General features: G+C 37.5%; 1 protein-coding gene across 5 annotated transcripts in view; it reads left to right on the top strand.

Annotated features, from left to right (window-relative positions):
* Positions 1 to 18,902, top strand: part of SWC2 (DNA binding protein SWC2) — a 49,500-nt gene extending 30,598 nt beyond the window's left edge. For 2 of the 5 annotated variants that reach the window (XM_090006237.1, XM_090006235.1), the window contains exons 10-12: positions 16,209 to 16,274; positions 17,020 to 17,185; positions 18,557 to 18,902. In XM_090006237.1, coding sequence (XP_089862363.1) covers positions 16,209 to 16,274; positions 17,020 to 17,173 — 220 coding nt within the window. In that variant the 3' untranslated portion in view covers positions 17,174 to 17,185; positions 18,557 to 18,902. Of the gene's footprint in view, positions 1 to 16,208; positions 16,275 to 17,019; positions 17,312 to 18,556 lie in introns of those variants that run through there. The other 3 variants (XM_090006236.1, XM_090006234.1, XM_090006238.1) reach the window with 2 other exon arrangements.
* The last annotated feature ends 991 nt before the right edge of the window (positions 18,903 to 19,893 follow it).

Raw genomic sequence — 19,893 nt, 5'->3', positions numbered from 1 at the left:
ATAAGAAGAAGAAGATAACCAAAGAAAAAGAGAAAAAACCGGAGATGAGAGAGAGCGTACCTGTTTTGAGGCTCCACCACGAGAGAGCGAGTATGCTGTGAGAGCCAAGAGGGAGAGACTGCTGTGAGAAAAAAAAACAGAGGGGTGAGAAAAAAAACCAAAATCACAACATAAAGGGTCGGGGGTGCTTTGTTTAAGCCCTATTTTTTGGTCAAATGAGGGTTTTGACCCTCATTTGACCAAATGCTTCGAGGCATGTACGCCTCATCTTGAGGCGTGCCTCAAGGCCTATGAGGCGCACGCCTCGAGGCTTTTACGCTTTACACATGCGCCTCATGGCATAAAGCCCCTCGCCTTTAGGCGAGACGCGCTTTTTGCTCATTGAGGCGCGTTTTTAATAACACTGATACACTAAGTCAGTTTCAATGTACGCCCACATCGGTTCACATGAGTGTCGTATTAAGAATAGTTTGATACATCAAGAAAACTATATCTAAAAGGCTATTCTTATCATCTTCATCATCTTTAAATTTTATTGCTTATACTGATTCTGACTAGATTAAAGATCCCAATAGCCGTCACTCAACTACAGTTTTTTGTGTATTTGTAGGCGATTTTCTCATTTCTTGGCGATGCAAAAAACAACAGAAAGTGTCTTTATCTTCTACGGAAGCTGAGTATAAGGCGCTGACTACAACAACCACCAAGATCGTGTGGATGAGATCATTACTTTCAGACATGGGTGTTGATGTTTTAGAACTTTCAAAACTATGTTGTGATCTATGTCACAGGGACTCAACCAACTGGGTGCCGCACCCGCATCGACGCGACGCGATGCAGGTGCACGTGCGTCTTCCGGTGTGGTCAACCTAACCCTGGGTGCGTTGACTGTACCTAATGTCATTTATGTCCAACTTTTGGACTTTATATATATATATATTACCGCAACCCCACACCCAAGTTTTTTGAAAGTGCCGCACCCTCGCACCCGCACCCATGTGACATAGGTTGTGATAACAAAAGTGCCATATATATAGCCAACAATCACACATTTCATGAGCAAACAAAACATATTGAGATGGATTGTCACTATGTTCGCGAATAATACTTGAAGGAGATGATTACTTTACCATATATTCAGTCCGAGTTTCAGATTGCGGACTTTTTCACCAAAGCTCAGTTTCAGATTGCGGACTTCTTCACCAAAGCTCTTCCTCTACCATGATTCTTGTATCTCCTTAGCAAACTTTTGGTGATTTCATCATAAGTTTGAGAGGGAAGTGTTAAAATATTGTGTATATATTTATACCTAACTAATATACGAATATTTATACAATATACGTATATCAAGGGTATTTTTGTTATTTCATAATATGTATTTTAGTACAATCCATTGGGGACTGAAAAGTCTTTTTTGTTTATTTATTTATTTGTTTTTTTATTGTAAATTCAAAATGACTGTTGGGGTGACAGTCCAACTAGTCGTTGGACTGCCCCCAACAGTCATAAATATGACCGTTGGAGGCTATGTCACATAGGTGCGGGTGTGGGTACGGGTGCGGATGTGGCACTTTAGAAAAACTTGGGTGTGGGGAGGGTATATATATATATATATATATATATATATATATATATATATATAAATTGTTTTAAGTTAACACTACGTGTATGTGTGTGCATTTATGTATTTATATATATAATGTAGATAAAAATGGACTTGATTAGGGTTAATTGAATCTACTTTTGGATAGAAATGGACTACAATGTGGTTGACTTCACCTAACACAAAGAAAGTTGTGTCCAAGTGTCGCACCCACCTAGGTGCGGGTGCGATGCTGGTGCAGTGCCCTGTTAGAAGAGTCCGTGTTACATAGGTTGGAGGTTGGACTGCCTCCCTTAAAGGTATGTGAGGCTTTATAAATAGAGCCTCACCTCTCTATGTAATGTAATGCTTTTCTAAAGTATTTGAAGTGTTAATACAATATTTTTTTCTATTGTGCTCTTGTGAGCTTTGTGTTCTTGTGGATTTCATACTTTTGTGTGTATCTCTTTTATGAGATTGTCATCGGTCTATTAGAGACCATATTATATTTGTGCACTTGTGTAGCCCTTCGTTGGCATTGTAATTGTGCACCTATGTCACAGGGATTCGGCTAGCAGGGTGCCGCACCCGCGTCGACGCTACTCGACGCGGGTGCGGGTGCGGCACCGGGTGCGGTCAACCCGATCCTGGGTGCGTTGACCTCACCCAGGATCATTTAGGTCCTTTTTTTTATTTATTTTTTTAAATTTTCCCTATGAAATGGACTGCGATTTTTTTTTTAAAAAAAATTTGCTGACAGCAGCTGTCTGTCAGGGCTGACAGCTGCTGCCTGTCAGGGCTGCGAATTTTGTTTTTAAAAAAAATCTGCTGACAACAGCTGGCTGTCAGCTGCTGACAGCAAAAGAACCTGGGGGAAACAGCGATTTTTTTTAAAAAAAAAAGTCTGCTGACAGCAGCTGTCTGTCAGCTGCAGCAGCAGAAAAACCTGGGGGGAAACAACGACCCCCTATATATATATATATATATATATATATATATATATATATATATATGAATTTTACATTTTTGCCCCTGCCGCATCCCCGCACCTGGGTTTTTTGGAAGTGCCGAATCCCCGCACCCGCACCCGCACCCGCACCCGCACCCGCGCCCGCACCCGCACCCGCACCCGCACCCGCACCCATGTGACATAGTTGTGCACTCTTGTTTCATTACAATTTCTTCTTGAGTATGAGTGTGGTTGATCAAAACTCAGTTAAGTCATATAACACGTTACACATATGAAAGGTATTCTTCACTTGCCAAAGAACAAAGAATATAATGTCATTCTGCACATGAGCTAATACTATGACTAGTTTTTGAAGCTGCACTGTAGCATGGACCACTGGCAGCTTCTCTTTGGAGTACACCAACCAGCTAATTTTCTGGTCCTATAAACTATCACGCTAATTTTCATCTTTCTCTTTCTGCACAAATGAATGTGCCTGTCCTTACCATGACAGACTGGTCTCGATAAATTACAAATGACACTGATAGTGTAATTTGGGTTTCTGAATGTTTTTGACTGGTGACTCTAGATGGTGCACAGTGCACACCCATGAAGTCTTGTAGGCTGCTGTACCCTTCAGTTTTATATTTTTTATCATGGGATTCTGATTGGTACAACTATATCATTGGTTTGTACTTAACTAAACAACAACAACAACAACTGCGCCTTCATCCCAAAACAATTGGGGTCGGCGATATGAACCAACAAAGAAAATCATTATGGGTCTTCCACATGAATCCTTCTCCTCCATTCATTTCTATCCAATGCCATGTCCTCGGTGAGGTTTAAAGCATTCATATCCTTTCTTATCACCTCCATCCATGTCTTCTTAGGCCTACCCCGACCTCTTTTAACTAATATATTTTCCCATTTCTCCATCCTTCTAACTAGAGCATCATTAGGCCTTCGCCGAATATGTCCAAACCACCGTAAACGATTCTCTCTTATCTTATTTTCAATGGATGCAACGCCTACCTTCTTACGTATCTCCTTGTTTTGAATCTTATCTTTTATTGTATTTTCACACATCCATCTAAGCATATGCATCTCAGCTACACTCATTTTTTGAATATGATGTCTCTTGGCAGCCCAACATTCCGTACTATATAGTAAAGCGGGCCTAATACACCCGAAATAAATCACTTTTTCATATAATCCCTTTATTCAACCCCATTTGTGCTAGAAAAAAGCTTTCTGCAACCATAGGATCTGAATTTGATGTTGTTTGTTAGTGTAACTCAGCCGGTTGCCACTTGTAGCTATAAACTGTGTTAGTGCAGCCATGTCATTTGTTTTTAAGACACAAGGCATTGGAAAGCTAAAATCATATTCAATATCTTCTTGGACCTTCTATAAATTTTCCTCTATTTTGAATCTTTAGTAATGGTTGCATGGTTTCCTCTTAGGCCTGAAATCTTTTGTACTTACCATATTGAATAATCATGAGCATCTTTTTTTTTTTTCTTGATTGTTACCTTGTTAACTGTTGTGTCTGCTTCTGCCAGCAGAAGATACTCATCTCCACCAGATCCTATATCTGGATTTTCTTCTTAAGAAGGTATTTAATCATGGCCAAGTAGGCTTTCTATAACGATCACACTTTAAGAAGAATTAAGGCAGCAATGAGGCAGGTCACTCATTTTTAGGTGAGGAGTAAGCCTTAACCTATGTCACATGGGTGAGGGTGCGGGTGTGGGGATTCGGCACTTCCAAAAAACCCGGGTGCGGGGGTGCGGCAGGGGCAAAAATGTCAATATATATATATAGGGGGTCGGGGTTCCCTTCCCTTACGAAAAAAAGATCAGCTGTCAGTCAGCCAGCTGCTGTCAGCCAGCTGACATAGCTGCTTTTTTTAAAAAAAAATCGAGCAGCTGACAGACAGCTGCTGTCAGCTGCTGTCAACAGATTTTTTTTTTAAAAAAATTTCGCAGCATAGGGCAAATTTAAAAAAAAAATCCAAAAAAAATGGACCTAAATGATCCTGGGTGCGGTCAACGCACCCAGGATCGGGTTGACCACACCCGGTGCCGCACCCGCACCCGCACCCGCGTCGAGTCGCGTCGACGCGGGTGCGGCACCCTGCTAGCCGAATCCCTGTGACATAGGCCTTAACTTACAAAAATATAAAAAAACCTGTTCCAGTAGTCATAATCATTTGGTTGTTATGTCCCAAGAGCAGGAACTGCTGTGCTGACCCTCGGGGGGAGGGGGGTGTAGTTGCTGAACAGTACTGCATAGTTCCAGCAACAACAAAAACCACAAAACACAAAGAAGCTTAGGTTTTTCTCAGAGATCTTTTTCAATGCAAGACAAAAACTACTGAAAACAAAATTTTCTCTATACAACATACACACGAAAAATCCCTATGGTATGATGGAGGATTTTTTTACTAGTACACCTCCCTTGGTTATGGCTTTGCCCAATTCTCCTCCTAATACATGTGGACATATACTATACCATTGCCTTATACTTTATCATATGTTTCTTTCTGCCCTTTATGCATGTTAGTGGTCACTGGTCCTAACTTGCTATCGCTTGCTCTTGTAATCATCACTTATGAATAACCTTTTCTTCTTAAAACACATGAAGAACTATCTAATGAATGTGTATGTTGCTGGGAATTATATATATCATTCTCGGCAATGAAATATCTCGGGAGTTTTTCAAAATTCTTGATTTTCTTGAAAAAATCTTGGTTAAAAATTATTGAAAATAATGTATAAGAAAATATTAGTAAAAAAGTTATAATAAATACATATGGATGGGTGAAACATTACCTTAATATTAATAAAATATGTTTAGTATGAAGTTATGTGGACAAGTGAAATATCATCTTAACGCGAACAAGATAAGCTTTAGTATGAACTATGAAGTATAATGAAGTACGCGGAAGCATGGACAAAGGGCATACAAATGTAAGGTCTACAAGAGAAAGTACACTAAGGGACAACACAATGAGCCTACAAGGGCTTAGCACAAGAGAACAAAAAATGCTTAAGAGAAGCATTGGTTGAAATGGGGACAAGATGTCCCTATTTATATATAAGAGGGCATAAGAAACAAGCCATTGGGAACTCCCATAGAGTCGTTCGGAGCTCCCAACGACTCTATGGTTTAATAATCTAGAGGCCCTAGACAATAAATAAAAGACTAAAAAATATAAAAAGAAAATGAATACAAAATTATCCCTAATGAAAAACCCTAATTACATGAGTAAAAAAGACAAAAATGCCCTTGATGGACATTACCTAGTAAAAGACATATATATATTATATTACAATACAACCTATTTTAAACCCCCCCTTTAAACTTGTGGTCTGATCACCGAAAGTTTGTGGAGAAGGAACAAAAAACTAGGTGTATGAAGAGCTTTATTGAAAAAATCTGCAAGTTGACATTTTGAAGCGAAATACGACAACTCAATAGTCCCTCTTAAGTATTTATCTCGAACATAATGGTAGTCCATTTCAATATGTTTGGTGCGCTCATGGAAGGTGTGGTTGCTGACGATGTAAATGGCACTTTTGTTATTGCAATGCATCTTCGAAGGATTGGAGATAGCTACTCCCCGTATCTTTGAGAATATTTTTTAACCAAACAAGTTTCAAGGTTGTTGTAGCCATAACTCTGTACTCGGCTTTAGTAGATGACAATGAGACTTTTTGTTGCTTCTTGCATCTCTAAGAAATCAACGAGTCTCCTAAAAACACACAAAAACCAGTGGTTGAGACTCTATCATTGAGATTTCCTCCACAATCAACATCAGTATAAGAAAGTAAATTTAAAAAGATGATGAGAATAAGAAAAACCCTTTAGTTATTGAGTTTTTTATATATCTAATAATCCTTAAAGCTGCACTCGTGTACAACTGTAGGAGCATGTTGAAACCGATTAGCTGAGTGAACAATATGAGCTATATCAGGTCTGATGACAGACAAACAAGTGAGTGACCCATCAGTTGTCTATAAGGTGTGAGATCTTCAAGAAAGGTTCCATCGTTTAATCACAATTTCATATTAACCACCTTAGGAGTCTCTACTTTCTCATCATCTGAAATCGCAGACTTAGTACAATTGTCAACAACAAGGTTCATTTGAGATAGGATATGTCCTCTGAGAGAATATGCCACTTCAATACTTAAAAAATACCTTAAGAAACCCAAGTCAGACATATCAATTTTTTTTAAACATTTTTAATATTACTAACTCCTTTGTCATTTCTGGTTCTAATCATGTCATCTACGTAAAACAAAAGAATAACATTAGCACTTGCACTTTTGACAAAAAGAGTAGTCTTAGTATAACATGAATGAAATCTCAAATGAGTCATAACATTAATAAATCTATCATATCAGCCTTTAGGAGCCTATTTTAGACCATATATGGCTTTTCTAAGTTGAAGAATTTTACCCTTTTGGTATCAAATCCCGACGGAGGATCTATGTAAACTTGTACATTTAGTTCTCTATTGAGAAAGACATTCTTGACTTCTAGTTGAAAGATTTTTTTGATAGAAGCTACAACTATGAGTGTTATAACACTAGGGGTGGCAAAACCTGACCCGACCCGCCAACCCGCCTCTTAGGAGGGTTCGGGTTGGGCTTAAATTAACCCGTTTAATAAACGGGTCGACCTGCCTAACCCGTTTATTAAACGGGTCGGGTTCATGTTAGGGGTATGCCAACCCGCTCGCTAACCCGCCAACCCGTTTACTCGATCCAACCCGTTTATTAAACGGGTTGGTGGGTCGTGTCGGGTTACCCGTTTAATAAACGGGTCAGGTTCGGGTTGAGGTATGCTGACCCGCCAACCCGACCCGATTGCCACCCTTATATAACACTAGTCATCCTAGTTGTCGGTTTCAGTGTATCTTCATAGTCAATTCTGTATTCCTAGTAATATCCTTTGGCGACTAACCTAGTTTTATATCTCTCTATAGTTTCATTGCTTTTGATTTTGACCTTAAATACCCATATGCTATGTCACAAGGATTCGGCCACGTGGGTGCGGGTGCGGCACCCGGTGCAATCAACCAGACCCTAGGTGCGGTCAACACACCCAGGGTCATTTGTGTCCAATTTTTGGACAAAAAAAGCCCGATGAAAAGGCTTTGGGGAGGAGGATTAGGGCAAATTTTTTTTGCCCTAGTTTTTATCCTGCCCGAGTTTTTCTCCTGAAGCCGCCGCCGACCCCGACGCCTTTCGACCTCTCCTCTTCACTCCTCACTCCTCAAGTACTCGCTCTCTATACCCTCATATTTTTTGGACTCCCTGTGTAGCACACAACTTAAATCTGACCCTCAAGAGCATCTGCAACCCTAAAGAAGAAGAAAATTCACCAGCATATGCTTTATATTTATGGATTGAAGATTTAGAAAGAAATGTCAAAAGCATTATGAATTTTGTTGTTAACCACCATCATGCTAATGCTATATTTAATAAGCATTCTGACCTTAAATTGTTGAAGGTCGCTGAATTGCGTCTATCATTGTAATGATGAAGAGGATTAAGGAAGTGAAAAATGTTTTGGTTAGCATGGTAACTGATGAGAATTGAACATTTTATCGTGCTGATGATGATGCCAAGACTCAAGAAATTAAGAAATTCATTGTTGATAATGAGTTTTGGGACAAAGTCGTATACTTTCTTCAATTTACGCAACCTATTTGAGAAATGTTGAGAGAAGTTGATAAGGATGAGCTCATGCTTCACAAAGTTTATGAAATGTGGGATAATATGATTAAAAAAATACAAGTTATAGTTTTCAATCATGAAGGAAAAATCCTGTATTGGATGATTCATAATTTTTTAACCATATTCATTCAATTTTAGTCAGAAGATGGGATAAGAGCAACACTCATTTGCATTGCATTTCACATTCTCTTAATCCAAAATATTATACAAAAAAGTGTCAGGAAAGTGGTATTAGTCGTGTCCCTCCAAATTTAGACCAAGAGCTATCAAGACATAAAAATATGTGTATGACTAGACTTTATCAAGAAGCACATATTTTAAATCAAGTCACACAAGAGTTTGAAAAATTTGCATCTTCGAGATTATATGGACATGCAATGCTCGCGAGAGAGCATAATATAGATCCTATCAATGGTGGTTAACATTTGGATCAGAAACACCTCTTCTCCAACGTCTTGCATTGAGATTGCTCTCCCAGCCTGCTAGTTCATCTTGTTGTGAAAGAAATTGAAGCACATATTCTCAAATTTACAACATGAAGAGAAACAAACTCACCAGCAAGCGTGCAGAGAATTTAGTATATGTTCATTCAAATCTTTGACTACTTTCGCGAACCAATGATGAATACATGTACTAATTTGCTCTATTAGTTATTTGACTATTCCTTAATTTTTTATTTAAATATATTTGTATTGTATTTAACATTTTCAAATTAGGTTTGTAATGCATACAAGGAACATCCAAATTTTGGGATGTAAACCCAAAAGAGTGTGACTTAGAGGTAGAGCATGATTTCAACATTGCAAACATGGATTTATCTGAGCCTAATCTTCTTTCTTATGATGCATTTGATGATGAAGCAAAAAATTATTAAGATCCATTACTTCATCATCATATACATTGTATGATATACTTTTGGCATGTAATTTAGTTTTTTTTTGCCTTATTTGGTTATTTCTATAATATATTTAGGTTGATTTAATTGTGGTGTTAGTTTTTACGATGTAGAATAGAATTGTTAATTTGATTTATTGCATGCATGATGAATGATATTATGATTATTGTTTTTTATTTCACTGTTGTTAACTGTTAAAACTTCAAAATTATATATATATATATATATATATATATATAATATTATATATATATGTAATTTTTTATATTTTTGCCCTCCCGCACCCAAGGTTTTTTAAAGTGCCTCATCCCTGCACCCGCACCAACACCCATGCTATGTCACACAGACTCGGTTGGGGAGGCGACGCACCCGCATCGACACAGGTGCAGCTTCGGACATGGGGCAGACTCGGTCAACAGGTGTCAGACTCGGTCAACACACCTGGGCTGAGTTCATCCACTTTATAGACTCGGTCAACTTTGATTGAGTCTATTTTGGTCCATTTTTAGGACAAAAAACTAATATATATATATATATTTTAAAAAATATATAGCCAGACTGTGCAATGCAGTTGCATGGTCACAGACTGCATTGCACAGTCTGTGCAACTGCATTGCACAGGGCTATAGTCGTGTCCCCTAATGGGCTATAGCTGACTTATTATTGTTATATATATATATTATATACGTGTCCAAATATTTTGAAATTGTGCAGCACCCGTGTCGCACCCGCACCCATGTGACGTAGCCCATATACAACCTATGGTTTATATTCTGAAAAAAAAATTACTTGCAAGAATCAAGATGTTTTGATTATGTATGTTTAATTTTGCTCTTTCTCTTTTTACTAAACTTGATTGTTTTGAAATTCGTTCATAAATTGGTGCAATTAGTGTCCTATGAAATCTTTGCGGTTAGTTTTTAAGTTATACATGTACTTATATGTATTTTCACATATATATATATATATATGTATGTATGTATATATATTATTTATAAACGATGTAATAGGTAAATACTCATTAGGGGTATTTTGGTCATTTCAGTTCTTGTAATAGGCTGTGCCCATTAGGGGCAAACTAATTCTTTATTTTATTCTTTTCTTTTTGTCTTTTTTTTTTGTTTTTATAAAGACTATTTGGTCAAATACCAAATATAGTTGTTAGGTTCTTTTTTGACTAGTCAACGTAGAGTTGACTAGTCAACGTAGAGTTGACTAGTCAATAGAGCTGTTGGAACAGTCTAATAACTGTATTTATAGCTGTTGGAGTAGTTTAACAACTCTATTGAGGTCTCCCTATCTCTTGTATGTGTATAAATAAGAGCTTTTATCCCCTTTCATTTTTCAATGCTTCTTTTAAGCATTTATGCTCAATAAAGATGAATATTTTTATATTTTATGCTTTTTTATTTAGTTTCTTAATGTCTAATATGCATTTAGTGCTTGTGTTGTTGCCCCTTGTTGGCTATTATTTTGTCCTATAATGGATTTGTGCTTGTGCACATTGTGATTGTGATTTTGTAAGCCCTTAGTGGCATTGGTTTGTGCTTATGCACTTTTGTGATCATGATCTTGTAAAACCCTTAGTGACATTGTTTTTGTATTTTTCGCTATTTCATTACATGTTTCTTCATAGTCAATTCCGTATTTCTAAGAATATCCTTTGGCCACTAACCTAGCTTTATATCTCTCTAAGGTTCTATCGCTCTTGATTTTGACCTTAAATATCCATATGCAACCTATGGTTTATATTATGAAAAAAATTCACTTGCAAGAATCAAGATGTTTTGAGTATATATGTTCAATTTTGCTCTTTCCCTTTTTGCTAAACTTGTTTGTTTTGAAATTTATTCATAAATTAGTGCAGTTGGTATCCTATGAAATCTTTGCAGTTAGTTGTTAAGTTGTATATATATATATATATATATATATATATATATATATATATATATATATATATATATATATATATAAACAATCCTTAAATCTGCACTCATGTGCACAATGGTAGGAGCATGCCGAAACTGACTAGCTGACTGAACAATATGAGCTATATCAAGTCTGGTGATATACAGGCAAGTGAGTGACCCAATCTATAAGGTGTGATCTTCAATAAAAGTCTCATATTTCAATCACAATCTTGCATTGACCAACTTAAGAGTCTCCACTTTCTTGTCATCTAAAATCTCATACTTAGTGCAATTGTCAACAACAAGCTTCATTTGAGATAGGATATGTCCTCTGAGAGAATATGCCACCTCAATACTTAAAAAATACCTTAACAAACCCAAGTTAGACATAACAAAATCTTCTTTTAAAATATTTTTAATATTATTAACTCTTTGTTTGTCATTTCTTGTTATAATCATGCTATGTCACATGGGTGCGGGTGCGGGGGTGCGGCAGGGCAAAAATGTAATATATATATATATATATATATATATATATATATATATATATATATATATAATTTCGAAGTTTTAACAGTTAACATTGTCATAATATCATTCATCATGCATACAATATATCAACCTAAATATCAATCAAATAAGTAAAACAATTACATAAATCAACCTAAATATCAATCAAATAAGTAAAGCAGAAAAGAACTAAATTACATAGCAAAGTATATCTTGATGAAGTAATGAATCTTAATAATTTTCTTCATCATCATCAAATGCATCATTAGAAGGAATACTGGGCTCAGCTAAATCCATGTTTGTTATATTGAAATCATGCTCTCCTTCGAAGTCACACTCTTCTAGGTTTACATCCTAAAATTTGGATGTTTCTTGTATGTGTTACAAACCCAATTTAAAAATGTTAAATACAATACAAATATAAATGAAAAATTAAAAAATAATTAAATAACTAAGAGAGTAAATTAGTACCTGTATTCATCATTGGTTTGCGAAAGTAATCGAAGATTTGAATGCACATATACTAAATCTTTTGCACGCTTGCTGGTGAGTTTGTTTCTCTTTATGTTGTGGATTTGAGAATATGTGCTCCAATTTCTTTCACAACAAGATGAACTAGCAGGCTGCCATAGCAATCTTAATGCAAGACATTGGAGAAGAAGCGTTTCTGATCCAAATGTTGACCACCATGTGATAGGATCTATATTATCCTATTCTCTCGCGAATAATGCCGGTCCATATAATCTCGAAGATGAAAATTTTTCAAACTCTTGTGTGACTTGATGTAGAAGATATGCTTCTGGAAAAGGCCGTCTTACACATATTTCTATCTTGATAGCTCTGGGTCTAAATTTGAAGGGACACGATCAATACCACCAGCCCGCTACTTATTTGTATAATGTTTTGGATTAAGATAATGTGTCATGCAATGCAAATGAGTATTGCTCTTATCCCATCTTCTGACTAAAATTGAATGAATATGATTAAAAATTTCTGAATCATCCAATACAGGATTTTTTTCTTCATGCTTGAAAACTATAGCTTGTATTTTTTCAATCATATTATCCCACATTTCATAAACTCTGTGAAGCATGAACTCATCCTTATCAACTTCTCTTAACATTTCTCAAATAGGTTGCGTAAATTGAATGAAGTATACCACTATGTCCCAAAACTCATCATCAAGAATGATTTTTTTAATTTCTTGAGCCTTGATATCATCATCAACACGATAAAATGTTTAATTTTCATCAGTCACCATGTTAACCAAAGCATTCTTCACTCTTTTAGTCCTCTTCACCATCACAATGATGGACACAAAACATGTTTCAGCGACCTTCAACAATTTCAAGTCAGAATGCCCATTAAATATAGCATTAGCACGATGGTGGTTAACAACAAAATTCCTAATGCTTTTGACATTTCTTTCTAAATCTTCAATCCATGAACACAAAACATATGCTTGTGAATTTCTTTTTCTTTGGGGTTGTTGATGCTCTTTAGGGTCAGATTTAAGCTGTGTGCTACACAAGGAGTAAAAAAAATATGAGGGTACTCACTCTCCAAACTCAACGCTATACTTTTACAAACTGGAGCATTGTCTGTAATGATTTGTACCACTTTCTGATCACCCACTTCTTTTATGACTTCTATAAAACCCCCTTAAAATACTCTGCATTTTTATATTTCTCAGATACATCAACTGCTTTCAAGAATATTGGGTCACTAAGCGAATAAGCAATGAAATTGATCAGTGGACGCCTTTGAATATCTGTCCATCCATCAGACACAATAGAAACTCCATTTTGCTCTCATCAATATTTTTTAATCTCCAGCAACCTCTCTACATTTGCCCTCTCTTCTGCAAGAAGTGTGGTTCGTATTTTTTCTGAACTTGGAGGCACATATCCACTCAAATTATAATTTGCCAAGGATGTTACTAAATCCTTCCAATAAGGATTTCTAGCCGCATTAAATGGGAGTGAACTAGAATAAAAATACCTCTCGACTTTTCTGTCCAATTCTTCTCTTCCATCTTCCTCTACCTCTTACGTTGACTTTTTTTTTTCAACATCTTCTTGGTGGCTTGCAAATGGCACACTAACTGCACAAGAATCAGTCATTGTCTTTCTCTTCTCATATTTTTTTTTGTATTTTTTTGTATTGTCTTCGCATTGCCTCGTCAACTTTTCTGCATCCTGAAATGCTATATACTAGTATCTTCAACAAATGAGTCTTCATTCTTGTGTAAGATCCAACAAAATCTCTTTCACAGAGCTTGCATCAAAATCTCTTGTTTCTACCACCTCCTTCTCCAGTTTTTGCAAGTTTATTTACATGTACCCATAGTGACTCCACATCATCAATCCCACTACAACTAACAACAAAACTAGCAGCAAAACTCACATGTTGGGATGAGGATGACGCAAGTCCTTTCCCTTTATCCGTCATTTTTATCTTGAAAACACAAAAAAAAATACATTCAAAATTTCAAATCAATTATACAAACATTATCTTGATATAAAAATATATAATATATATATTATATATAATAAAATCAAGAGGGGGGATCTGCCCTTCCCCTCCAAAAACAGGGAGGGACTTGACCCCTCCCCTGAAATAAGAGGGAGCAGGGACGGGGGCTCGACCCCCTCCCCTGCCGAAAACAAAGGGAGAAGGGAAGGGGGGGGGGCTCAGCCCCTCCCCTGCCGACCCAACAAGAGAGCAAGAGGGAGGGCTCGACCCCTCCCCTGCCGAAAATAGAGGGAGCAGGGGGGGGGGGGGGCTCGTCCCCTCCCCTGCTGACCCAACAAGAGAGCGAGAGGGGGGGGCTCGGACCCTCCCATGTCGAAAACAGGGAGGGGTCGAGCCCCTCCCTTGCCGAAATCAAAGGGAGCAAGGGGGGTTCGACCTCTCCCCTGCCGGCCCAACAAGAGAGCGAGAGGGTGCAGGGGGGGGGGGGGGGGGCTCAGCCCCTCCTCTGCCGACCCAACAAGAGAGCGAGAGGGAGTAAGGGGGCTCGACCCCTCCATTGCCGACACAAGAAGAGAGCGAGAGGGAGTCAAAAGGTACGTACCTGCAATGAGGGAGAGGTGGAGCCTAGGAGGTAGCGTCGGGAGGAGAGAGCTTGAGCTTGAGCTGAGCTGCGCGGGAGAGGAGAGGAGAGGAGAGGAGAGTTTAGGGCATTTTTTTTGCCCTAATCCTCATTTTCATCATTTTTTTATAATGTCCGAAACATGGACGAAAATGATCCCGGGTGCGTTGACCGCACCCAAGGTCGTGTTGACCGCACCCGATGCCGCACCCGCACGTGCACCGACGTCGCGTCGATGCGGGTGCGGCACCTGGTTTCCCGAGTCCCTGTGACTTAGTAATCATGTCATCTACGTAAAGCAGAAGAATAACATTAACATTTGCACTTTAACAAAGAAAGTACTGTTAGTATAACATAAATGAAATCTCAAATGAATCATAACATTACTAAATCTATCATACCAGGCTTAAGGAGCCTATTTTAGAACATACATGGCTTTTCTAAGTTTTAGAATTTTACCTCTTTTGGTATCAAATCTCGACGGAGGATCTATGTAAACTTTTACATTTAGTTTTTCATTGAGAAAGACATTATTGACTTTTAGTTGAAAGATAAACCATTTTTGGCTAGAAGCTACCACTATGAGTATCATAACACTAGTCATCCTAGCTGCCACTGCAAGTGTTTCTTCATAGTCAATTTTGTATTCCTAAGAATATCCTTTGGCTGCTAACTTAGCTTTATATCTCTCTAGGGTTTCATCCAAGATTGCCAAACTAAGAAGCGAAAGCGGAAAAGAATACGGGAAGCGAAAGCGAGAAGCGAGGTATTTTAAAATTTATACGAAGCGGGAAGCAAAGTTTCAATTTAAAAGTGAAATATGAATAAAAAATTAAGCAATATGGAATCAAACAAGAAACAAATAAAAACTAAAAGAAATTGATCATTCTTATATTTCATGATTTTTCTATAAAAGAGTTAAATTTTTGTTAAAATCTAACAATGATGGTTACCAATTTAAAGAAAGTACATGGAAAGTGAGTGAAAGCGTGAGAGAAAATGCATGAAAAAGATGAAAAGAAACGTGCGAAAAATATATAGTATGCATAAACCATGTGTATGAGAAGCATAGAAGCATGGGGAAATTGAGCTTCCCATGAAGTTTCGGAAGCGAGGAGTATCGCGCTTCCGAAACGAGTTTCCGGGAAGCGAGCTTCTCACCTACCTAAGAAGCTTCCGTCTGGTTCCATCGCTCTTGGTTTTGACCTTAAATACCCATATGCAACCTATGGTTTATATTCTGAAAAAAATTCACTTGCAAGAATCAAGATGTTTTGAGTATGTTCAATTTTGCTCTTTCCCTTTTTACTAAACTTGTTTGTTTTGAAATTCGTTCATAAATTGGTGCAGTTGGTGTCCTATGAAATCTTTGCAGTTAGTGTCCTATGAAATCTTCTTTTTCCTTTTTTTGGTGGAATTGTGTCTTCTGCTTGCTTGCTTGAATGAGAAAAGTGTTATGAGTATAGATATCACAATCTGCTCATATGTTGATGTGTCGGCTGAATGGCTGATGTAGGTTTCGTGACCCATTAACTGGACTACCCTATGCAACAAAAGAAGCCTTCAAGATCATAAGAGATCAGTAAGTCTTCCGATTGCCTCTCTGGTGCACACTTCTAATTGCTATTGCATTTTAACTGAAACAAAATGTCAAGTTGTTTGTGACCAATAGGATCTGACCGTCATCCAATAATTTTTGTAATTTGTGCTTATAACTTGAGATCTTACACAAACCACCTGGACGTATTTAAAATGTGTATTGAAATACTTCATTGGGTTTACTCTTGCTTATAGATCATTTTGTTTGTAAACAAACTAAATAGCTTTAGGCACATGGACAAGTTTGACTATAAAAAACTACCTCAATGTGTCGTCGTTTTTAACTAGTAGCTGCTGTTTGTGAGCATTTGTAAACATAGGATGCAACACTTTATTGCCCTTGTCTTTAATTGAGCTGAGCGTTGGTGCCTCATAATATGTGAGAAAATTGTCCTTTTGAAGGTTAGTATATGTATTTCTTGCATTCCTTGTATTGCTGTACTTGATGCTTATTTGCAAGCAATAAACTGGTAGGGGTCTTGCCAACCCCAGCATTGCCTAAAGCAACATGCTTTGCATCTAAAACCAAGTCTGGGAAACGGAGGTATAGTTGGTTAAAACGGCACAAGACCTGTTAGAAATAGGAAGGATTATAAATGGAAAGACGAGCATTTTGTCTGTTCAAACTGATGAATATTTTTGTATATGTTGAAATGAATTTGATTTACGCCTGGCTGGGTTTCTAATAGTTTTAGATAATTGAAAGAAGATTGTTTGTCTTTTTGCAGATTTTTCCAGGCTGAAAGTGATAGAAACAAGGAGAAGGTGGATATGGGGGCTCTCTTTGCGTTGGTTTCAGGGCAAGGATTCCCAGTGAGAAGGAAAAGGTCAAGGGTTTCTAGTCCACAAACTAGAAGCTATCAAAGTAAATTATTTTCTTAAAGGCAGAGTAAGGTATTCTCCTTTGTAAATATGCTAGTGTTGCCTCTTATTAATTGGAGTATGGTGCATCTAATTCTGCGTCCGGCAAAGTGTAAAGTATATAACTATTTTATCCAAAAGATGTTCCTGTTGGACTCAGCTGTTGGTGCTGCTTGCTTTCTCAGTATAATTTTTCTCATTGTTCTGTATGGCATTTTTAAATTGCACACTCATAGCCGCTTTTGTTGCGTCTTCAGTGGTATTCTGAAGCTGTTTTATATTGTGCTGTGAGGGCTCCTCGTGGCCTTTGATGTTGTAATAGGTGGTAGTTGGAATACTGATCTCTCTCTCTCTCTTTATATATATATATATATATATATATATATATATATATATATATATATATATATATATATATATATATATATATATATATGTAGTGTGTGTGTGTGTAAACACATAAAATATATAAATAAAAGTTAAAATATGAATAGTGGTAACCCTCATGGGGTCCTTCGCACTATCATAACAGAGGGATCCCATGGGGGTCCAGCTTGCCTACCAAAAGGAAAAAAAGGACTAATATGGAAACAATACAAAAAGTGTTTTTATCACATAAGTATTGGGTTAAAAATAGGATTCTTTTAAATAGGTGACGTTTTAAAATGTCACATTTTTTTAATATTGTTTGAAAATATTGTGATAAAATTTTCAGAATATTGGTGATATTTGTGACTATTTGTTAATGGTAAATGAAGTTTTCAAATTCTCGTCATTATGCTGCCCTGATCTTTTCCCTGCACATTCTCTAAATACGAAACTAGTGGAAGCATAATGTTTACGTTTCCCTTTCACTAAGATATGAATCAAATAATGTTCAGCAGTAATGGAGCTCTATTTGCAGTGGTACTTCCCATGGCCAGAGATTTGATCTAATGGTTTCATCATGAATTTTATCAAGTCCAGATCTGCCACTTGGCTCTTGTACCATGGATGGATTTCCTCATGCATGTAGTATGTTGCCACCAATGATTCCTAGCCTATTTTTAAATAATGCATGGCTTGCATTTTAGAGATTGTACTCGAGTTATTCCAATTTCAAAAGGAGGCAGCTGATCAGGTCCAGCTCGGGCTGATCCCTTATGTGTCTATTCAGATGCTGATGTCCATCAAGATATTGAGCATGGCGAGTGCAACTGTGCAGGTAGGCTGTCCATGGGTTAGGTTTCTCGGATACCGGGCCTGACCTGGATCTTGATATCTGGCTATGAGCATAAAAATTGTTGTCCCAAATGTTAGATGGCTAATTAGATGGGGTTTGATCTTAAAAGCCTCTTTGATGCATATAACAACCTGGATCAGGTTAATTTTCATCTGAACGACTTGCTCGTATGCTTGGGTTAGGAGCAAAGCAAAGTGGAGAGGTTGACAGAGTTGGGGGAAGATGCAGATTTGTTGATGGAGGGGATCAGTGATAAGACTGGATTGCCAAAAGATGAAGACAATAAAGAATGAAAGCCGACTGTATTTCTGTTGCAATATTTTTATTTAATAAGATGTATTTTGGAGATGGTTGCTGTAAATTCAATGAGCGGAGAAAGAGAAACGGATAGCCCCAGCTGTGGTGGACTTGTGGGCTTTCTTTTTATAATTTTTTTTGTGGATGGGCTCTGTAGCGACGGTCTTGACTGTTGCTGATTTGCAACTTTCGATATAGAAAATGGACCAAATGCATCACGTCGACAGAAAATAGATATGCTTCACCCCTGAATCGGCTATTTTTAAATAAATGAATGTATATTAAAAATTAATATTTTTTATTGTTTTGATGGTTTTGACACGTCACATTATGATTGACATGTAATATTTTATTATTATTTTGTAACCGATACAGAACTATTCACTTGAGTGTGGGTATCGGCGGATACAGCTGAATCGGTGGCCCATTAATTCAGGCCGATACCGATACTGACAACATTAAACAATACAAGAAACTAAAAAGGGCTCACGCTTTCTAATATGATGGATGTTGACCTCAAGTCCTTATTTGGCTGTTTTTAGGAAGAGTTTGGTCCATATTTGGAAATTCAAAAATTTGAGGCCTATATTTAAAATTAGGGGTAAGAGGTTGGCACCTAAATGGATTTTTTCCTTTTTTTGTTAATTTGTTTTTGCCTGCTTATCTGCTGCGTGTGTTTCAAATTTTGAACGGTTCTCATGCCTGTGTCGGCTAAGTCTGGATTGAACTTTTAGTACCATCAACTAATATATCCAGCAAAATCACTAATTTTACAAACACCCTCAAAACCTGAGAAAGGATCCTATCCTATGGCATATGATGTTGTGGGATCCTAGGTCTATGACCCACTAGGGCTCAGCTCGTCTATTAAGGGTGACTTGTGAATGTCACCAAGTTGACAGGATGTTGCGAGTTCAAAACCCACAGGGGGTGTCCTTTGTCATAAAGTCGAAGTTAGGTGCACTCATTGGTAGGCAGGAGGGACCTCAAGGGTTTTACCAATCCAAGGCCTTGGTAATGGAGGGTCAAAGAACATATATCTATGCAAGCCGCCCAACCGATCCATCTGGACTACCAGCATTAGTACACCTTTAGGGTTAGAATATGGTCTAATCCTAGCCGTTGGTTGGATGACTAGGATAAACATATGATGGATCCTATGAGACATGGTATGCTGAGATCCGTGTTCCTATTTTTGTTGCCGAGACAAATAAGAATGTAC

The sequence above is a fragment of the Nuphar pumila genome, chromosome 5 (genome assembly GCF_984573655.1).
Source record: "Nuphar pumila chromosome 5, dmNupPumi1.hap1.1, whole genome shotgun sequence".
Classification (NCBI taxonomy): domain Eukaryota; kingdom Viridiplantae; phylum Streptophyta; class Magnoliopsida; order Nymphaeales; family Nymphaeaceae; genus Nuphar; species Nuphar pumila.
This window is presented reverse-complemented; position numbering and strand designations above follow the sequence as displayed.